Here is a 22,947-nt window from a genome sequence, read left to right as displayed (position 1 = left end):
CAGTTTATTTGGCGCTTAATAAACTTATGGATGTGTTCATTACATTACCATGGCACATATTGTATTGACTCAGCATTCTGAGTAATGTGTGTGTGCTTAGTGTTTACTTGCTCCCATGTCCTCTTGATGGCTGCGTTGCATACATGAGGGTTAAAGCACTCATAATGATATGACAGTGTTATTAGTACACCAGCATATCATTACTGTAGAACATGATGAAGGTGGACTCATGATAAGAACAGAGAGAATCACACTATTTATCTTCACTGCTTCAATTGATTGAATGTCTGATGATGAATAATACACACATACATACTGATCCGCCCATACACAGATTCACACACACATATTCAAACTGCTAGTTCTATATGGTAATCTACACATACATGTATATACACATATGTAGTACATGATACATGAGGGCATACAGTACATATATCCTCATATTAATGAGTCCATCCATCCATCCATTTCCCTCCGCTTATCCGGGGTCGGGTCGCGGTGGCAGCAGGCCAAGCAGGCTGACCCAGACCTCCCTCTCACCGGCAACATGTTCCAGCTCATTCTGGGGGATCCCGAGGCGTTCCCAGGCCAGCTGGGAGATGTAATCTCTCCAGCGTGTTCTGGGTCTTCCCCGGGGTCTCTTCCCAGTTGGACTTGCCTGGAAAACCTCCAGTGGGAGGCGTCCAGGAGGCATCCTAATTAGATGCCCGAACCACCTCAGCTGACTCCTTTTGACGCGAAGGAGTAGCGGCTCGACTCCAAGCTCCCTCCTGATGACCGAGCTCCTTACCCTATCTCTAAGGCTGAGCCCGGCCACCCTACGGAGGAAGCTCATTTCGGCCGCTTGTAGCCGCGACCTTGTCCTTTCGGTCACGACCCAGAGTTCGTGACCATAGGTGAGGGTAGGAACGTAGACCGAGTGGTAAATTGAGAGCTTTGCCTTCCGGCTCAGCTCCCTCTTCACCAAGACGGTCCGGTGCAGCGCCTGCTTTACTGCTGCAGCCGCACCGATCCGCCTGTCGATCTCCCGCTCCATCTTACCCTCACTCGTGAACAAGACCCCGAGATACTTAAACTCCTTCGCTTGAGGTAGGCACTCCGTCCCCACCTGGAGGGAGCAATCCACCGGTTTCCGGCAGAGAACCATGGCCTCGGATTTGGAGGTGCTAACTCTCATCCCCGCCACTTCACACTCGGCTGCAAACCGCCCCAGTGAATGCTGGAGGTCACGATCCGAGGAGACTAACAGGACCACATCATCTGCAAACAGCAGAGAGGCGATCCCGAGACCCCCGAACCTGACGTTCTCCGCCCTGAGGCTGCGCCTAGATATCCTGTCCATGAAAGTCACGAACAGGACCGGTGACAAAGGGCAGCCCTGGCGGAGGCCAACACCCACCGGGAACGTGTCTGACTTATTACCGAGAATGCGGACACAGCTCCTACTGCAGTCGTACAGAGACCGGATCGCCCGTTGTAACGGGTCCGGCACCCCATACTCCCGCAGTACCCCCCACAAGAACCCCCGAGGGACCCGGTCGAAAGCCTTCTCATTATGAGGCGGATCTCATCCACCCCAGGCGCCTTGCCACCAAGGAGCTTTTTAACTACCTCAGCGACCTCTGCCAGGGATATGGGTGAGCCTCCCCCTAGGTCCTCAGGTGCTGCCTCCTCTGCAGAGGACATGTTGGTCGGGTTTAGGAGTTCCTCAAAGTGCTCTTTCCACCACCCGACGATGTCCCCCATCCGGGTTAGCAGTTCCCCCCCCTGCTGAGAACAGCCTGGGGTAAGCCCTGCTTTCCCTTCCTGAGCCGTCGGATGGTTTGCCAGAACCTCCTTGAGGCCAACCGAAAGTCCTTCTCCATGGCCTCCCCGAACTCCTCCCATGCCCGAGTTTTAGCATTCGCGACCACCGCAGCTGCAGCCCTTCTGGCCTGCCGGTACCTGTCAGCTGCTTCAGGAGACCCCTGGGCCAACCAGGCCTTGAAGGTCTCCTTCTTCAACTTGACGGCTTCCCTCACCTCCGGTGTCCACCACCGGGTTCTCGGGTTGCCGCCACGACAGGCACCGATGACCTTCCGGCCACAGCTCCTAGCGGCCGCGTCCACAATAGAGGCTTTGAACATGGTCCATTCGGATTCCGTGTCCCCAACCTCCCTCGGGATGTGTGAGAAGTTCTTCCGGAGGTGGGAGTTAAACACCTCCTGGACAGGGTCCTCCGCCAGACGTTCCCAGTTCACCCTCACTACACGTTTGGGCTTGCCGGGTCTTTCCAACCGGTTCCCCTGCCATCTGATCCAACTCACCACCAGGTGGTGATCAGTTGACAGCTCTGCTCCTCTCTTCACCCGAGTGTCCAAGACATACGGCCGCAAATCAAATGATACGATTACAAAGTCGATCATTGATCTCCGGCCTAAGGTGTTCTGGTACCAGGTACACTTATGAGCCACCTTATGTTCGAACATAGTGTTCGTTATGGCCAAACCGTGTCAGTTAGATACTCTTTGGGCTTGTTTTTATCTACTTATTCTGAAAGAGTTGAGATCATTATTTTCGCTATAGATCTCATTGGATGATGCATTCATTAAGCCTACTGCCAGCAGGCACATTTAAAGACATATAATCTGATTGATTGGGGTGATGATCATTAAAATGAGCCGATACATTTCCCAACACTTACGCATTTAACTTGTCTGAGATATTTTACCATGCTTCTTGTCTAGCCCTCGCAGCGGTGGCAGTGTTAGATTTTGCTGTGATTATGGTCTTGCATTCCTCATATGCGTTCATGATCATCTCCTGCTTGTCAGCGGAGAACAAAGAGGCTCTTTCTTTGAATTTATTTGCCATTGTACTGTTAGAAAATCATGGTTTCGGTGATCGACGCTTCCCCCTTTTGAAACAGGACGGGCACGCGCAATTATCCTGATCCTGATCGTCTGGTTCGAATGAACGAGACTGTTTGAGAGCGGATCAGCCTTTGAGAAACCGAGATAGCCTGACATCAATCATCGGGTTAATTTAAGCTGCTAATAGGACATTTGATCGACTTAGTTGAACCACGTAGGAGGAACGGGGCCCTGGACTGTGTCTCATGAGAGGCGTCGTTGGGTGATGGGGGGGGATGTTTGAAGTTCGGGGGTGAAGGGTTTTAGGGTTCGTCACAGCTGGTTGCCTTGTTATGAACAGACCAGGACAGATAGTGTAAAAGTGCACCGGGTTTGTGTCCCTGTTATGTACCTGCAGTGGACCACGGTGGGTCCAGATCCAGGACTTCTGTTGACGTAGTCCCGCACAGTCCGGACGAACTGGATTAGGGACTGTGTGGTCTCTGGGACTCCGTGATCCGGCCACACCGTGTAGTGGAACTGACGCACCAGCCGAGTAAAGCTCAGCTGCTCCTCCTGACACACACACACACACACACACACACACACACACACAAAAAACACCATCTAAATAATAAACATTAGCTAATTAATAAAACATTACCTAAATACTAGAACATCAGCTGATTCTTTAAAATAACGTACGCTGCAGATGCTGAACTCTCGTATGGTCCACTCAGGAAGAACCGACTCTGACAACATCTGGACGATCTGGTCTCCGTAGTATAGAGGGTCCTGGTCAAAGGGCCAGTAGTGGTCACACTTCACCTGCACACAGGTGAGGAAGAGGAGGACAGTTCAGAGCTGCTGAGGCTTCACACAGAATAATGGTGAAACTTTATACTCACCCTGCCTTTCTCCACACACTGAGTGACCATCACCATGTTGTGGACGTTCTGCTCCCAAACCATCTTCCAGAAATCATCTTTAGTTCCCGGCAGAGGACCCTGAGTGGCAACGTACTCCCTCCGGAAGTTATTCCCCTGAAACATGCAGGAAGTTTAAACCTGACTGAAACATGGAGGAGGAAGTTTAAACCTGACTGAAACATAGAGGAGGAAGTTTAAAACTGACTGAAACATAGAGGAGGAAGTTTAAACCTGACTGAAACATAGAGGAGGAAGTTTAAAACTGACTGAAACATAGAGGAGGAAGTTTAAACCTGACTGAAACATATAGGAAGTTTAAATCTGACTGAAACATGGAGGAAGTTTAAACCTGACTGAAACATAGAGGAAGTTTAAACCTGACTGAAACATAGAGGAGGAAGTTTAAACCTGACTGAAACATAGAGGAGGAAGTTTAAACCTGACTGAAACATGGAGGAGGAAGTTTAAACCTGACTGAAACATAGAGGAGGAAGTTTAAAACTGACTGAAACATAGAGGAGGAAGTTTAAACCTGACTGAAACATACAGGAGGAAGTTTAAACCTGACTGAAACATAGAGGAGGAAGATTAAAAAACTCCGCCATAGATTTGAATATCATCAGTACTCAGAGAACAGCTTGTGGATTAATCAATCAATAATCAATATCTTACAGGCATGTAGCTGGCGTTGATGTAGTCGGACCACGGATCATCATCCACGTAGGAAAGCTTCACTCTGGTGGAGTCATCTGAAGACAGAAAGAGAGTCAGTAAGAGACAGTTAATGAGTCTTCTCTGTTTTAAAGAGTCTTTTTCTTCTATATATGTTATTGAGTCTTCTTCTTTTCTGTTTATTAATATGTCTTCTTCTTCTCTGTGTTAATGACTCTTATTCTTCTCTGTTATTAATAAGAGTCACTCACAGGGCAGGATGTTATTGTATCGGTTCTTTCCTCGGTTTTCCGGCAGCAGAGCCGAGTCCAGCGGCTGATTACGACCGACGTCTTTCAGATCCTGAAGAAAACAAAACAGAATAAAGTCACGATGAAGTCAGAGGTTCTTCAACAAAAAGTAAAGGTCAATAAATCATCTTCTTTTCTTTAAATGTACATCATCCTGATCACCTCGTACTCCTCTGACAGAAGGTAGTTGGAGTCAGCCTGTAGTTTGTTGTAGTGACTCTCAAAGTTCAGGATCTTGATGGGACTGAAACACACAAAATAAAAGTTTTAGTAAGAAGACAAACTGATAAAAAATAAAGTGTTGAAGAGAAGTTTTGAGTTTCTCACCTCGAGACTCGACGGTTTCTGAGGAACAAAAGGAGAAAGTGATGTAAACATGAATAATGATGATGACTTCATTATTTATAATATCTTCTATTTATATTTAGTACTATCATTAGTATTAGTATAATTCTCAGAATTAACTTTCACATTAGGATTATTAAAAGTAGAAGAGCAGTTAATACTGGCTTGTAAATCTAAGGTACACTGTTAGTAATAGTCTTAGTACTAACATAATATTAGTGTCAGTATGCAGTACAATCAGCTATAGTACAGTAGTATTATTAGTCTTAATATGTAGTATAATTAGCTGTGTACTAGAGTAGTAACTTGATGCTAGTATGCATGATAATGTATGTACTATAGTGGCGTCCTTAGCATTATCACTACAGTACATTATGTAGTATTAGATGTAGTACTTTTACCCTCTGACTCCCAGGTGGAGTCCTGATGTCGGCGTCTCTCTCCTCACATTCATTCTGACTGTCGATCTCTCCTGAACTCTGAAACACAGCAACATCCCACATGTGTTGTTATCCAGGTCCGTTTACCTGCTGCACCTCCATATAGGAAGAGAACACACCTGCACTGTTGTCCAATCAGAGCCTCAAACTCGTCTAGTCATCAAATAAGTAACACAAGCTCTTATGACAAGTAACACGTTTGATCTGTCTTTAAAAACTGAATAAACAGTTTTTATGTTAATGAGGAGCTGTGTCGTGTTTCAGTCCAGCAGGGGGCAGCACAGACCTGACAGGAATAAGTACTGTCATTAATGTTAATGAGGTGTGTTGCGTTTGAGTCCAGCAGAGGGCAGCACATATCTGACAGTAATAAGTACTGTCATTAATGTTAATGAGGAGGTGTGTCATGTTTCAGTCCAGCAGAGGGCAGCACAGACCTGACAGGAATAAGTACTGTCATTAATGTTAATGAGGAGGTGTGTGAGGAGTGTGGAGTCATGGGGAGGCGGAGTCTGATGATGAAGGACCATTTGTGTCTTTCAGTGTTTCAGTTCAGGCTTGAGTTTGTGGAAACTCACACTTTGCGAACTGTCCGTCTGCAGAGCAGCAGAGCGGTGACTCCCACCGTCATGATGATGAGGAACATGGCGGCACTGACTCCCTCCATCACACCGCTCAGAGGCTCTGAGGAAGGAAACCATGAAGGCCTTCAATCACAGCTGTTTCTAAATAATAATAAATACATACAGTATATATGTCTATATGTTTCTCTCACCTGCCTCGGTGACCACAGGCAGTGACAGGAACGTGTCGCTGAACAGAGGAGAGCTGAAGTTCTTCTTCTCTTCATCGAACAGCTGAGTGAACGCTCGAACGCTGAGCCTGCAGACACAACACAGGGCACACAAACCTTTAAATAAATGGATAGATATTCATTTAATTCACATAAACATGATATTAATTAAAGATTAAGTTACTCCTCTGGTTAAGATATTCCTGTTCTCTTACAGCACTGATCTCCATTTAAAAAATTACTAAACTTTTATATTGAAACTCTTTAAATTAATAAATGGCACAAAATCAAAACATTATTTTTTTCTCCTTTTTATCTTTTTAAACAAAAGACTTTGAATATAAAACTGTGAGAATAGAAACACGACATCTTTCACATCTTCTGACTCGTTTACACAAGTTATAGTTTTAAAAATAAAAGCTGAGAGGAATGATTATTACTTTAATATTATTATTATTAACATTAAAGTTTGTTTACTTTGTAAAAGAAGTATGATGAAAACCATCTTTTAAATTGAGATGAAAGTACAGTAAATAAACTCATTATTATAATCATTCTTCTTATTATTAAAGTAATTCTTATTATCATCATTTTTATTATTATCATCATTCTTATTAATCAAGTAATTATTATTATTATTATATTTAATATAAAGTAAATCCTAAATCGTGTTTCAAGGGTTTTGTACTGACTTTCACAAATATCCATTTTTCGGACGCGTGTTCCACAAACATTTTACTGTCCAATACTGTCGGTAATTTCTTTAGATCCGTTGATCCATTTATTCAAATGCATATTGGCACCGTAACATATTGGCACCGTAACATAATACAGGATACTTTACAGGATACTATAAGACCTTGAAACTACAAGCTCACATGCCGGCTGACACGCTACATTGACACGATACTTTGACACCTTGACACGGTCAAAAACTGTTAGCTTCTCGTCCACACACACCTGATCCTCATTACCAGGCACTTACATATATGCACTTTTAGGTTAATGTGCCACCCACTGTTCAATGTCAGAACTGCATGTGTACACACCCCATGTTTCCCTCAAAGACATAAGAAAACAACAAAACCACATTATGGCTCCAACAGGTTTGATTTATCTGCAGTACCTGTAGGAGGTTTTGGGTTTCAGTGGTCCGTCACAGAACAGGTTCAGGTCTCTGCTGGTCTCTGGGTCCAGGTCTGAGTCTCTGTGGTCACAGGGGCCCCCCAGAGAGTCCATCCCGGTCCCCAGATTCACCTCAAAACTTTGGGAGCTGCTGTCGGAGCAGCGACTCGGGAAGAAGCCGGTCTGGTAGGATTTTATGGAGCTGTTGGATTTATAGTCCAGGAAAGAGGGAAGAGGGTGGTGCTGGTCCGGCTGATCCTCGTCCTCTCCTTCACAAAATATTAATACTCACATGTCAAAGCACAAAATATGAATACTAAGTTCACAAAGTATTAATACTCACATGTCAAAGCACAAGGTATTAATACTCACATGTCAAAGCACAAGGTATTAATACTCACATGTCAAAGTACAAAGTATTAATACTAAGTTCACAAAGTATTAATTCTCACATGTCAAAGCACAAAGTATTAATACTCACATGTCAAAGCACAAAATATTAATACTAAGTTCACAAAATATTAATACTCACATGTCAAAGCACAAGGTATTAATACTCACATGTCAAAGCACAAAGTATTAATACTAAGTTCACAAAGTATTAATTCTCACATGTCAAAGCACAAAGTATTAATACTCACATGTCAAAGTACAAAATATTAATACTAAGTTCACAAAATATTAATACTCACATGTCAAAGCACAAGGTATTAATACTCACATGTCAAAGCACAAAGTATTAATACTAAGTTCACAAAGTATTAATTCTCACATGTCAAAGCACAAAGTATTAATACTAAGTTCACAAAGTATTAATTCTCACATGTCAAGTACAGGTAGGAGTACAAGTATGAGTACAAGTACATGTATGTAAACTGGCATGAGTACAACTAAGAGTACTACTATGAGTAAGTGTAACAGTACAAGGACATGGACACGACGAGTACTAGTGTGAATACGAAATCATATTTCAAGTACAGGTACGAGTTCAGGAGTCCAGCTCTGCCGGCTTCCATTTAACCAACCAATGAGAGTCACATAATGTACATGGCATAGTGTGTAAAGATATATATAAATATGTGTATATATATATTAGTGCTGGGCAACGATTAAAATATTTAATCGCGATTAATCGCATGGATTTTTTGCGATTAATCGCGATTAATCGCATTGTTATGGCAAAGTTCAATAATGAATTCAAAAGTAGTGTATTGCGCACTTTTATTTTAAAAGTACTGCTATATGAACAAAAGTGCAATAACATTTGGTTCACGAGATGCAGGTAGCATGTTTTATACTTAATGTGAATATAATTCATACTTTGTTGGCATCTTATTCTGAAAACCGGATGCTCGTCTGAAGAAACCGGATGTTGTCTCACGTTAATCTTTCCACTAATTTTCAAAGTCCTTCGCTCGCTCCCGATCTGTGCCGTTTAAATGCATTTACTGTGAATGTCAGCATATAGGTGCACTAACATGTAAGTGTCTGCTGAGTTGACCACGGAGATCTGAGTGTCTGCTGACTTTACCGCAGCGATGTCCAACTGACTATAGGATGTTTGCTGGCTTTTATCCCACTGTTCTTGTCATTCTCTTGTTGTTATGTATATGTATTGTCTCTTGTCTTTCAATTAAAAAAATAATACATTTTAAAAATGCGTTAACGCGCGATAAAATAATTGTCGGCGTTAATTAATGAATGCGTTAACGCGAAATTAACGCGTTAACTTGCCCAGCACTAATATATATATATATAAATATATATATATATATATATAAATATATATATATATATATATATATACATATATGTGTGTGTGTATACCTTGAGACTCCGTCACCACCACAGTGAAGAACTTGACGGCTCCATTGACGTCACTGAACCAGCTGCAGTTGAACCTGAAGACAATGGAGGACTTGGTGACCACGGCGGTCCGGTCACTGACCCGGGTACTGAGGGGGGGCACCGGAGGACCTGGAGGAGTCATGGAGTCATTAAGGAGTCATGGAAGAGTCATTGAGGAGTCATGGAGGAGTCATGGAAGAGTCATTAAGGAGTCATGGAGGAGTCATGGAGGAGTCATGGAAGAGTCATTGAGGAGTCATGGAGGAGTCATGGAGGAGTCATAGAGGAGTCATGGAAGAGTCATTGAGGAGTCATGGAGGAGTCATTGAGGAGTCATGGAGGAGTAATTGAGGAGTCATGGAAGAGTCACTGAGGAGTCATGGAGGAGTCATGAGGAGTCATGGAGGAGTCATAGAGGAGTCATTGAGGAGTCATGGAAGAGTCATTGAGGAGTCATTGAGGAGGCATTGAGGAGTCACAGAGGAGTCACGGAGGAGTCATGGAAGAGTCATTGAGGAGTCACAGAGGAGTCATTGAGGAGTCAGACATTAAACGTTAAACGAGTCCTTCTACTCATATCAGAAGGCGTCCTTACGGTCGATCATGGTCACCACGGCGTCCCGAGCGTCCTCACTGGTGGTCCGGTCCGAGATCACCTTGACAGAGACGGTGTAGCGCTTGTGTGGCTCCAGCTGGGTGATGACGTAGGAGGTGGAGTCTTTGCCGGTGCGCCGCGAGTAGACCATGACCTGTGAGTCCTGGTGGAGACACTCGATGGTGTAGGAGTCGTAGTCGGCCTCCGGGGGCCCCCAGGAGCAGCAGATGGAGGTGGAGCTCTGAGGGCGACAGTGGAGGCTGTGGACTCGCTCCGGCTCTACAGCGAGAGACAAGTACAAGTACTCACAATGTAGTATTAATACGCACATACTGAGGTACCTCATAGTAAATCTACTCATGTATTTTACCCCAGAAAAATAATAATAATAATAATAATAAAAACAATATTAATAATAATAATAATAATAAAAACAATAATTCATTCATTTTGAGAAACTGTATTATATTTTAGATTATTATTATTATTGTTTTTATTATTATTATTATTATTATTATTATTAATATTGTTTTTATTATTATTATTATTATCAAAATGTTTTTAAAAGATGTTTGTTTTCTATAACAATCTAATGATCTGATGATTTATTGATTGGAGACGTTTCCAATCATTCAGTAAATATCGTGGAACATTTCAGCAGTAAAAATATAAACAGAATTAAACTTTTATCTCGTGAGATAATCAGTGAAGTTATATGTTTCTCAGCAGATCTGCAATGTTTTATATATTTTATCCTTTTGAGAATGTAATTCATATTTTCCTCATTAATGATGTTTTATTTCATCCGCTTTTAAACACATGATCCGACCCGCCTGATCCATCTATGACCCGACCCGCTATGACCCGACCCGCCTGATCCATATTTAAATAACTTTAACCTTTACAACATGTGAACAGTAAAATTCATCAGCTGATGATTAATATTATTTTACACTTTTGCATTATTCAATTCTATATTTTCAGATTGTCTTTTCATTTGCAAACCTTCTTCCTTTTATGAACCTTTGAGGAACAAACAAAGCACGACGAGTTGAAGTGCTGCCACCTACTGGTCCGGATGCTGTTGTGAATGGCCGTGCTGTAGGTGGGCGGGGCCCCGCTGACGCTGCGGAGGCTGAAGGAGTAGAGCCGCCCGGGGAACGTCCGGCTCAGGATTCGGCTGCCGGAGGTGCGGCTATGATACGGGTCGATGACGGACAGCCGGTCCCGAGGAGTCCACTGCAGGTCGAAGTCGTCGTAGTCGGAGTCCACGGGGCCGGTCCAGGAGACCTCCAGGGAGGTGTTGGTGACCCCCCCGAACAGGAAGGAGGTGGGAGGTTTGGGAGCTGAGGTGGACAGAAACATGTCTTATTCTCTGAAATCAGACTTCTGGACTAAAGGCATCAAGTAAGAATCAGGTGATTCTCTCCATTTCTATTCGACTACACGTCTCCAGCTTCATTGACATCCCATAACATCCCAGGACCAGCAGTAACATCTCACCAGTCCTCCCCAGTGTGCTGACTCTGTTGCTCAGCTCTCCGCTGAGGCTCGTCACCTCAACTCGGTACAGCCGACCGGGCACCAGGCCAGAGAAGACGAACTCTGTGGACTCGGAGCCCAGCGGCTGCTCGGTCCGCCGAGAGTCGTCGGGGTTGTAGAGAGACAACAGGAACCCGCTCAGATCCCCACTGCCACGGTCCCAGTTCACCCACAGAGCGTCAGACTGGTTTCCAGCGTGAGCTTTCAGAGACACCACGGCTGCTGGGACTGAAGGTGAGACGGAGGTTTTAATCACAGTTTGTACACTCAGTGTTCCACAAGTAACGTGTTTCTACAGCTTCAGCACCAGAACCACGAAAACGTCTTTAGACCTACAGTTTAGGAGGAACTATCAAAAATGTGTCGTTCAGAACAATTCAACATGGTGGAAAATGGAGAAGGTGCACTTCAATCTGACTTCAATCTGACTTCAATCCAACTGATTCATTAATTAGCCGACTGGCGTCATATTTTTTAGGAAGCACTTGCACATCATTACAAACAAATAATAACAAAGCAGCATAAACTCTTCTTATATGAAACAAAGTGCTTTAAATACCCCCCCCCCCCCCCCCCCCTCACCTGTCCGTGCCCAGACAGACGATTGGCTAGTCTGCTCTCCGCTGTGGGTCACCACCACCATCCTGTACGGAGCTCCAGGTCTGAGACCCTGGAAGGAAACCTGCTGACTGCTGGACTGGCCGCGTCGTCTCTCCTGCAGCGAGTCGTCGCTTTTATACAAGAAAATATCATAAAAGTCAAACTCTCCATCAGGTGGAGACCAGCGGAACGACAGGAGAGTGGTGGTGTTGGCTTCAATGGACAGATCGGTGACGGCTGCTGGACCTGATAGGACAGAGGGGGGGGGGGGGGGGGGGGGTCACTGTGTTCTGCAATATATATTTCAATACATAGAAATATTACTACTTTATGATTATATGTTGAAATATATGAAATATCTTCTCTACAAAATGACATCTCTCTTTTTTAAACATGACCACTTATTCTAGAATGAATCCAAATGTATTACGATTATTACTTTATATAATTAATATATATTATATTGACTTTATGTTACGTTTTTATTTTGTAACATAATTACTTCTTCTCTTTGAACTCGAATGCTTTTGTTCTCAGAGGATCTTAACATTTTAACTCTTGAAATATTAAGACAGTTGAAAACACAATTTCCCGTCCGAGTAAGAAACAGGAAGTCTCACGTGTTCGAGCCCCAGCGCTGACTCCCTGGCTGTGGACGCCCCCGCTGGTGGTCTGGACCAGGACCCGGTACCTCTTGCCTGGTGTGAGGCCGTCAAACCTGAACCCGGTGTATCCGGAGGGCTGACAGGAGTTAGTCACCAGAGCGCCTCGATCGTCCAGGAGCTGCAGGACGTAACCGTCAGAAACACCCAGAGCCTCCAGCCAGCTCACCTGGAGGCTGCAGGAGGAGACGAGCTCCTCCACCTGGAGACCCGTCACTACAGAGGGCACTGAGGGACACAATGATGTCATCATGTCAGTAGTACAAGTACACAAGTATGATGAAATATATCGTATATTAAATCTACACAAGAACAAAACACAAAACATTGTAAAAATGTTTTCTTACTACAAACAATGACCACTTGTAATTTATAATCTCATTATAATGCACTATGAAAAGATAATGTGAAGTATAATATAATTATAGTGCACAATGAACTCCATCAGTTATGAAGTATTATGATAGTTGACCTTATAAGTTCTTATAACATGATTGTTGTTATAAAGCATCATAAATATTTATGAGTGTTTCACTGTAAAATCAAGGGTTGTATAACAAAATGTGTAATATATAAATGTAAATCTATGTACTGGGTAGTACTGTCTAGTACCTGTATAGAAGAGTGCAGTACCTGTGCAGTAAAGTATAGTACAGTGTATTACCTGTGTAGTACAGTATAGTACAGTGTGTATTACTTGTGTAGTACATTACAGTACAGTGTAGTACAGTATATATGTCCGGTGGCCGTGTTGTTGTTGAGCAGTGTATTACCTATGTAGTACATTATACTACAGTATAGTACCTGTATAGTATCAGTGTATTACCTGTGTATTACCTGTGTAGTATTCGTATATTACCTGTGCGTCCGGTGGCCGTGTTGTTGTTGAGCAGATCTCCGCTGACCGACTGAACCGTCACTCTGTACTTCTGTCCCGGCTGAAGAGAACCAAACGTCACCTCGCTGTGGTGTTTGAGGATGAGCCGGACGTCCAGCTGTCTGTCCTCTCTGTACAAAAAGACGGAGTACTCGTCCACATCGCCCTGACCGGACGTCCAGCTCACCTTCAGACTGCTGCTGTCTCCGCTGTTACTGATGTGGATGTTCTTCACTTTACTGGGAACTGAGGAGGAAAAAGACACGTTAGAACCTCAGCAGCTTCTTCTGTGTTCTGACCTGCAGGATTAAAGAGCTCGTTATAATTGTAATGTCTACAATGATGTGAAGAAGAAGGAGCAGCTGCTTCTGTCTGACCTGTGCGACCCTCGATGAACCAGGCCCTCTGGTTGGGTCCGCTGAACGTAGAAACCAGGATCTTGTAGAGCCGTCCGGGTGTGAGCGATGACAGCACACACTCTCCCACGCCGCTGCCCAGAGTGACCGGCGGGAACACCTTCATGTCGTTGAACAGCAGCTGCACCTCGTAGTGATCCATGTCACCCGGGGCAGCAGACCACGTCACTCGCAGGTCCTCGGTACCCCGTCCAGCTAGAACTAGGGACCGGACTGCCGCTGGAACTGCAGAATGGAGAGCAGAGAAAGTTGATCCTGTTCTGGTATCCAGAGACTGGACTCCATTAAAAACAATGACACGTCTTCAGAGAGAAAACAGGTAGTTGGTGAGTATTCTGATTGTATTTGATTGTCCTCTAGTCAAAGCTGACCTGAGAACAGCTGAGGCTGCTGAAGTAAAGCAGCTCTGGTTCAGGTAACTTCTCCTCTGGTGCCAATATGTAGCCAAACGTTAACTTAACATGTTGGTTTACACCAGTGGAGAGTAAAGTGTTGGTGTATCAGAGGGGTCAGAGGTCACTTACAAGTCCGGCCGTGAGTGGAGGCGCTGGTTTCGTACTTCCCGCTCCAGGTGCTCACCAGCACGGTGTAGAGTCGGCCGGGCACCAGGCCGGTGAATACGCACTCGTTCTGCGTCTTCAGAACCGTCTTGTTCTGCAGGAACATGTTGTTGTGTTTGATGAACACCTGGTAGAAGTCAAAGTCTCCGGCGGCTTGACGCCAATAAACCTTCAGGTAGTCGTCCCGCGCTGCGTGAGTAGCTGTCGGGTTCTGGACCTGCGACGGCTCTGCGAGGACGGAGATTAAAGATAAACATGCAGACAGTCAGTCTGCAGACAGACAAACAGACAGACAGACCTGCAGTCAGCAAACAGACCAGCAGACAGCAAACCCGGTCAGTGAGGTACGTACGTGTTCTCTCCTGGATGAAGGTGCGGTTCAGGTGCGTTCCACTTCTTGAGGCGATGGAGACGTTGTAGAGACGTCCGGACACCAAAGAGTTAAAAACACACTCTGGACTGGATTTAGAAACAGAGACGGTGTGAAGAGTCTTCTGACGGTCGCTCAGCGTCACCAGGTAACCGTCCACCTCACCTGGAGCCGGACGCCACGACACACTCAGGAAGTCCATACGACCGTTATTGCTGACTGTTACCTCACCCACTGCAGCCGGGGCTGAGGGGGAGACAAGGGGGGGGGCAGACAGGAGGGGGGACATGAACATGTCTTCCTCTCAGATCTGAAAACTATGTTGTGAATCGTTTTACTGTTTCAGCTCTTTGGATCAAACTCAAACCAAAAGATTGAGTCTTTTGTTCTAAACCTGCAGAAAATAAGATGAACATAAACTAAATGTTTATTTAACAGAGTCTTTAAATGTGTATTTACATGAAATAATATGTACATATTTACAGCAAAAACATAATTAGAATTAGATAAGAAGCTGTACATGGAGGGACTTAGGACCCAGGGGAGTGTAGGTGAAGGAAACAGGAAGAGACGGAAGAGACGCCACACAAACAGCTGTTCACCGCTCGCTGCCGGTTCTTGTGTTAAAAATGTCGCTTAATAATAATTTTTTTAAAACTGCGTTAACGCATGATAAAATAATCGTCGGCGTTAATTAATTAATTAATGCGTTAATGCGATAATAACGCGTTAACTTGCCCAGCACTAATATGTATACTGTATATATCAGTAGCGGGCCGTGCATTCGGCTGTCCGACTACAGTTCCATCTCCTAATAACCTCATGATGAGCCACAGCTACGGTTATTTGTTTCTAGGGGTGTAATAATGACGCGTTTGTACAGAACATCGGTGCGGTTCAGTTCCAGCCAGAGGTCCTCCTGCGAACGTGTTCGTTGAGTTGTAGATCCACTCGGGTCTCTCCAAAAGTTTTCAAAAGCACCGTAGCTTGTAAGTGTCCTGTCGTGATATGGTGTCGTGTTGCTGCCTTGGTTAGCCACCTCAGGTTAGCGTAGCATAGCTCCAAACAGCTCCAAACACCAAGACGCTCAGTTGCAAATAAAACTCATTCCCAGCCATAAAATGTACAATGCTTCTCCGATGCTGAAATACTGTTCGTACAAATCCTTTTCCATGCTGGGTCAGGGCTGCTAGCTGTGGGGTTGACCGACCCTGTCCAGCTTTTCCTGAAATGTCCTTCTTGAGAAATCCGTTTCTCCTCCTTCAGTGTTAATCGCCATCATCTACCTGCTGCAACGAGCTCAGTCGCACCTGGATGAGCCGGTGGCTCTGTGAGAATCACTTTCTTTGATTTCTCCAGTGCATTCAACACCATCCAACCAGTGCTGCTGAGTGAGAAGCTGCGGGTGGTGGGGGTTAACGCATCCACCGTCTCCTGGATCACTGACTACCTCACAGGCAGACCACAGTTTGTCCAACTGGGCCATGTGCTGTCTGATACGGTGGTCAGTGATACTGGAGCCCCACAGGGAACTGTTCTGTCTCCCTTCCTGTTCACCTTGTACACCACTGACTTCCAGTACAACTCAGGGTCATGCCATCTGCAGAAGTTCTCTGATGACTCTGCAGTGGTCGGGTGTATAAGGGACGGACGGGAGGAGGAGTACAGGGCAGTAGTGGAGGACTTTGTGGAGTGGGCGGGTAGAAATCACCTGCGTCTGAACATGGCCAAGACCAGAGAGATGGTGATCGACTTCAGGAGGAAGACGACGGCTCCACAACCGCTGAGAGTTCTGGGAGAGGATGTGGACATGGTGGAGGAGTACAAGTACCTGGATGTCTCCATCGACAGCAGACTGAACTGGAAGACCAACATCAACGCTGTGTACAAGAAGGGGATGAGTCGACTCTTTTTCTTGAGGAAACTTCGATCCTTCAACGTGTGCAGCAAGATGTTGGAGATGTTCTATCGGTCTGTTGTGGCCAGTGCACTGTACTTCTCCGTAGTCTGCTGGGGGAGCAGCATTGGAGCCGGAGACATCAACAGACTTAATAAACTAGTTAAGAAGGCCGGCTCCATCATTGGCTGCAAACTGGACAATCTCAAAGAGGTGGTGGAGAGGAGGACACTGAAGAAACTATTATCCATATTGGATAACCCGGACCACCCTCTCCACCACCTACTGCAGGGACAGACTGATCCAGCTCCGCTGTCACAGGACCGATACAGGAGAACATTCCTGCCCTCTGCTATAAGACTTTATAATAAATCACCTCTGGCCAAATCATCCTCCACATAACTACACACCGCTACACTGCTGTTTGCTGGGGTTGATGTTTGCACTATTCTATTTCATTGTATATACTGTGCATTTTTGTTGTTTTATCTTCTATATTCTATATTCTGATATTTAATATGACCTCTGTTATTCTATTGTATATATTGTGCATTTTTTAATACTTAATATTTGTGGTTACTCTGTTACTTTGCTTACTTGTATGTCTTGCTGCTGTAACGTACAGATTTCCCCTGGGGATGAATAAAGTACATATCTATCTATCTTAAAAAACAAAACTAGGTAAAAAAAAAGAAGAATCTACACTAAGCAAAACGCAAAAAATGTCAATGTCATAACTTCTTACATATCTTTCAACTTGAACTCTTACTACTACTACTAACTTCTGCTAGCTGCTACAGCCCAGTACATATATAATTTCTACTCTTTAACATTAGTTTGATTCTCATGATGTTCACAGTGAAAGTTGAATATTGAATATTGAATATTTAAAGTCTTTGATCTTTGTCCTCCGTGACTTAGAAACATTTTCCAGCAGTAAAATATTAAATGGTGTAATTTAACAATGAAGTTCGTCCTGACAGGAAGTCTCAGTTCTTCTGTTGTTGTCAACACTTCAAGATAAATGAATAAAGAAAGAAATGATTATATAAATAATGAAATGAATAAATACATGAATATATAATTAAATAGATATATAAATAAATGAATAAATGAATAGATTCAAAATTAATTAAATAAATAAATGAATAGATAATGAAATGAATAAATAGATGAATAAATAGATACATATATCATTCATATTTAAGAAAAGCACCATGAAGTCTCACCCGTGCGTCCCTCTGCTACACTCTGTCTGGAGGTATGTCCGGCTCTGACGCTGGTCAACACCACCCGGTACAGAGTTCCAGGTCTCAGACTCTGGAAGCTGATGCCGGTGGCATCGGCCCGCACGCTCTCGTTCTTGATGATGCTGCTGTCCTGGACCAGCAGGACGCGGTACGAGTCCAGGTCTCCGGAGGCTCGATCCCAGTGCGTCTGCAGGCTGTCGGTGCTGCCGAGGTTTGAGACCTGCAGCCTGGAGACCTGAGCCGGGCCTGAGAGGACACAGGAACACGTTACCGACTCCATCTTTGTGTCCCAGCAATCAGCTCGGTGGTTTGATACCCTGCAGATTCTTTTACAATAAACTAGAAACAAAGTGAGACAAACACAGTTTGAACTGGTGGCTGACTGGTTGGGTGTTGGAGCCGGACTAATGAATCAGACGTACTGGTCCAAGCGGTCACAGAGGTGGAGCTGGTCAGGTTACCACTGTTGGTCATCACAGTGACGGCGTAAAGGCGTGCTGAGGTCAGGGTGTTAAAGGTGCACTCTCTGGCCTCAATGGAGAGGATCCTCTGAGCCACAACGGTGGCGGGGTCCACCTGTCTGAGGACCACAGTGAAGCCGTCCCACTCACCGACCGGTGGACTCCAGAAGACGCTCACAGTAGTTTCATCAGCGTGACGGACGAGCAGCTGCTGGACGGGACGAGGGGCTGCAGGGACGTATAATAACTATTATTTAATATAAGAATCAATAATATAATTTATAACTTATTTGTGTTGTTTCTGACGAACAAACTTAAAGATAACAGAAGGTGTGAATGTGAACTCACGCAGTCGTCCGTGGCAGCGAGCCGTGTTACCCAGAATGCCGCTGTGAACCGTCACCTCTGCCCCGTAGAGTCTACCCGGCACCAGACTGGGGAGAGAGAAGAGGTGCTGTCTGCTCAGTTTACTGATGGTCTGGTTCACCAGAACCACCGAGCCATCCCTCAGCAGGACGCTGTAGTTCTCCCAGTCTCCTCTGGGGGGCGACCAGCTGAACCTCAGAGTCCTGATGTCACTGAGGGGCGTCATGGAGAGAGATGACACCGGCTGAGGGACTGAAACATGACGGGGAACTATCATTAAAACAAAGACTACAGACTGAAACGTGATGGGGAACTATCATTAAAACAAAGACTACAGACTGAAACATGATGGGGAACTACCATTAGAACAAAGACTACAGACTGAAACATGATGGGGAACTATCATTAGAACAAAGACTACAGACTGAAACATGACGGGGAACTATCATTAAAACAAGGACAACAGACTGAAACGTGATGGGGAACTATCTTTAACACAAAGACTACAGACTGAAACATGACGGGAACTATCATTAAAACAAAGACTACAGACTGAAACATGACGGGGAACTATCATTAAAACAAAGACTACAGACTGAAACATGATGGGGAACTATCTTTAACACAAAGACTACAGACTGAAACATGATGGGGAACTATCATTAAAATGAAGACTACAGACTGAAACGTGATGGGGAACTAGCATCAAAACAAAGACTACAGACTGAAACATGACGGGGAACTATCATTAAAACAAAGACAACAGACTGAAACATGATGGGGAACTATCATTAAAACGAAGACTACAGACTGAAACGTGATGGGGAACTATCTTTAACACAAAGACTACAGACCAACATGACGGGGAACTATCATTAAAACAAAGACTACAGACTGACACATGATGGGGAACTATCTTTAACACAAAGACAACAGACTGAAACATGATGGGGAACTATCATTAACACAAATACTACAGACTGACTGCATGAACCTGTACTAAGGATAAAGGTTCATGGTGTCCTGGTGTTTAAAACATGTACCTGTCCTGCCACTGGTCCTGGTCTCTGAGCTCTGTCCTCCAGCGGTGGTCCTGATACTCAGCTGGTAGCTGTGACCAGGGGTCAGACCATCAAAGACCACACGGGTGACGTTGGGATGCAGACGGAGCTCCTGGGGGGTCGAGTCCAGAGCCGACAGGGTCAATAGGTAGACGTCCACACCACCTTCAGGTGACCGCCAGGAGGCCTGCAGACTATCTGAGCTGTTGTTGTTGTCCAACCTTAGATCTGAGACCATTGCTGGGACTGCAAGGGGGGGGGGGGGGGTAGATTATAGGTATAAATAATATTTACAGTACATTGTAAATGTACTGTTTTATTTATTTATTGTCTTCACTTTAGGAAGATATTAACTGAGGGAGGTTTCAGTTAGATTAATAAAGTGAGAGGTTTATGTCAGATTATTATATATATGATATATATATATATATCATATATAAAGGTATATCTACCTGTGACCACCTGTTCGGAGGCGGCGCTCATCAGGCCAACGGCCTCTGTTACCACGGTGATGATGTACAGGGTGCCGGGCTGCAGGCCGTCCAGCTCAGCGGAGGTCACGGTGTTCGGCAGAGTGACGTTCTTCAACAGAACCCGGTCCGGATCCGTCAGCAGAACCCTGAATCGCTCGGTTCGACCTGGACCGACCGTCCAGGAAACATGGAGGCCGTCTGAGGACGAAGACGCTACCTGCAGGCCGAGGACAGACGACGGAGCTGGAGGACAGAGAAGGTTGTCATGAATCTCCTCTGACCTGAACTCATATTGTCTCAACTCAGCTGTATTTATAAAGCACCTTTCATACAGATTCAAACAGCACTAAGAAAATACATGAATCATTCAAAATAAACAATAAATAGCTTTGGCTAGGTTAAAAATGATAAAAAATAAAATGTTCGAATAAATAAAACAAAAATAGGCTCAAGAGATACAAATAGCAGGAAAACCAATGAATACTAACTAAAATGAGGTGTGTCTCACCTGTAGGTGCTGTCTTGTGGACAGGTGGAGCGCTCTTGCTCCCGGCTGAAGCCACCACACTGACGTTGTACAGAGTCCCGGGGACCAGAGAGCTGAAACCAGACTGGGGGATTGCAGAGTCCATGATTCTGGTCCTGAGCGTGGTTCCGGAGCTGGAGTCCTCCAGAGTCACATCATACCAGTCCACGTGACCTGCAGAACGAGACCAGGATACCCGCAGACCTGGAGAACCACCGTGGACCACAGACTGGCCTTTATACTGAGCCTGAACCTGGTCCAGCTGGACGTCCAACCGAGCCGGGCCGACCGGGTCTGAGACAAAACAGAAGGGGGCGGGGGGAATTTTTTATATATCTATAACATACAAACAGGCCTCAGAGAGATTTCATTGTGTTTGTGTGTGTGTGTGTGCGCGTGTGTGTGTGCGTGTACGTGTGCGTGTGTGTGTGTGTGTGTGTGTGTGTGTGTGTGTGAGACCGGTGAAGGTTGATAAGATTGTTTGAAAGACGTTTTAATGGAGCTGGACAGGAAACAGAGGGAGGGCCGGCACTGACACTGAACCGTGACCTGCTGTTCCTAATGTTTCCTCCCTGAGGAGACTCCACTTCCTAGAGCTCAACAATGTCCAACTTTAGAAACAAACAATGTCTAACTCTAGAAACAATGTCCAACTCTACACACACACAATGTCCAACTCTAGAAACAAACAATGTCCAACTCTAGAAACAAACAATGTCCAACACTAGAAACAATGTCCAACTCTACACACACACAATGTCCAACTCTAGAAACAAACAATGTCCAACACTAGAAACAATGTCCAACTCTACAAACACACAATGTCCAACTCTAGAAACAAACAATGTCCAACACTAGAAACAATGTCCAATTCTACAAACACACAATGTTCAACTCTAGAAACAAACAATGTCCAACACTAGAAACAATGTCCAACTCTACACACACACAATGTCCAACTCTAGAAACAATGTCCAACTCTACAAACACACAATGTCCAACTCTAGAAACAAACAATGTCCAACAGTAGAAACAATGTCCAACTCTACAAACACACAATGTCTAACTCTAGAAACACACAATGTCCAACTCTACAAACACACAATGTCCAACTCTAGAAACAATCTCCAACTCTAAAAACAATGTCCAACTCTAGAAACACACAATGTCCAACTCTAGAAACAAACAATGTCCAACACTAGAAACAATGTCCAACTCTAGAAACACACAATGTCCAACTCTAGAAACACACAATGTCTAACTCTAGAAACAAACAATGTCCAACTCTAGAAACAAACAATGTCCAACACTAGAAACAATGTCCAACTCTACAAACACAAAATGTCCAACTCTACAAACACACAATGTCTAACTCTAGAAAAAATGTCCAACTCTACAAATACACAATGTCCAACTCTAGAAACACACAATGTCCAACTCTACAAACACACAATGTCCAACTCTACAAACACATAATGTCTAACTCTACAAACACACAATGTCCAACTCTAGAAACACACAATGTCCAACTGTACAAACACACAATGTCCAACTCTAGAAACAAACAATGTCCAACTCTACAAACACACAATGTCCAACTCTAGAAACAATGTCTAACTCTGGAAACACACAATGTATGATTTCATAACAAGTAAAAGTACTAACACCACACTATGAAAATACTCCAGAACACATAAAAGCACTAACAAGCTAATTTGCTTCTTTAGATGTTATTGTTATTATTATCATTGTTATTATTGATATTATTGATATTACTATTATTATTATTATTAGGGCCCGAGCACCACCGTAGTCAGAGCGGAGGACCTATTGTTATTCTAATGTTTATTATTATTATTATTCTACCAGTTTCATTGCAAAAAGGAGGTGCTTGGGATACTGGAAACATTTTGAAATTTTGCACGCAAGCCAGAATTTGCGAAAATTGCAGTCTGATTGGGGTGTCCAATGAATGAAATATTGGCTCGATAGCGCCCCCTATTGAGTAGCCCCAA

General features: G+C 44.3%; 1 protein-coding gene across 1 annotated transcript in view; it reads right to left on the bottom strand.

The window, feature by feature from the left end:
* ptprbl (protein tyrosine phosphatase receptor type B, like) overlaps window positions 1-22,947 on the bottom strand; it is a 55,445-nt gene that overhangs the window by 16,572 nt on the left and 15,926 nt on the right. The window contains exons 6-32 of the mRNA XM_076083264.1: window positions 20,915-21,226; window positions 20,386-20,649; window positions 19,916-20,179; window positions 18,855-19,124; window positions 18,468-18,734; window positions 18,025-18,291; window positions 14,881-15,144; window positions 14,493-14,756; window positions 13,930-14,193; window positions 13,535-13,798; window positions 12,634-12,903; window positions 11,996-12,259; window positions 11,375-11,641; window positions 10,942-11,217; window positions 9,872-10,150; window positions 9,256-9,405; window positions 7,430-7,697; window positions 6,286-6,392; window positions 6,089-6,194; window positions 5,472-5,549; window positions 5,053-5,070; window positions 4,888-4,969; window positions 4,687-4,777; window positions 4,436-4,512; window positions 3,743-3,877; window positions 3,540-3,662; window positions 3,247-3,410 (exon numbers count right to left, since the gene is read on the bottom strand). Coding sequence (XP_075939379.1) covers window positions 3,247-3,410; window positions 3,540-3,662; window positions 3,743-3,877; window positions 4,436-4,512; window positions 4,687-4,777; window positions 4,888-4,969; window positions 5,053-5,070; window positions 5,472-5,549; window positions 6,089-6,194; window positions 6,286-6,392; window positions 7,430-7,697; window positions 9,256-9,405; window positions 9,872-10,150; window positions 10,942-11,217; window positions 11,375-11,641; window positions 11,996-12,259; window positions 12,634-12,903; window positions 13,535-13,798; window positions 13,930-14,193; window positions 14,493-14,756; window positions 14,881-15,144; window positions 18,025-18,291; window positions 18,468-18,734; window positions 18,855-19,124; window positions 19,916-20,179; window positions 20,386-20,649; window positions 20,915-21,226 — 5,455 coding nt within the window. The remainder of the gene's footprint in view (window positions 1-3,246; window positions 3,411-3,539; window positions 3,663-3,742; window positions 3,878-4,435; window positions 4,513-4,686; window positions 4,778-4,887; window positions 4,970-5,052; window positions 5,071-5,471; window positions 5,550-6,088; window positions 6,195-6,285; window positions 6,393-7,429; window positions 7,698-9,255; window positions 9,406-9,871; window positions 10,151-10,941; window positions 11,218-11,374; window positions 11,642-11,995; window positions 12,260-12,633; window positions 12,904-13,534; window positions 13,799-13,929; window positions 14,194-14,492; window positions 14,757-14,880; window positions 15,145-18,024; window positions 18,292-18,467; window positions 18,735-18,854; window positions 19,125-19,915; window positions 20,180-20,385; window positions 20,650-20,914; window positions 21,227-22,947) is intronic.

Source organism: Anarhichas minor, unplaced genomic scaffold (genome assembly GCF_050575085.1).
Source record: "Anarhichas minor isolate MPS153535 unplaced genomic scaffold, ASM5057508v1 ptg000125l, whole genome shotgun sequence".
Lineage (NCBI taxonomy): Eukaryota > Metazoa > Chordata > Actinopteri > Perciformes > Anarhichadidae > Anarhichas > Anarhichas minor.
The sequence above is the reverse complement of the archived record's forward strand: the minus strand, read 5'-3'. Positions and strand labels throughout refer to the sequence as shown.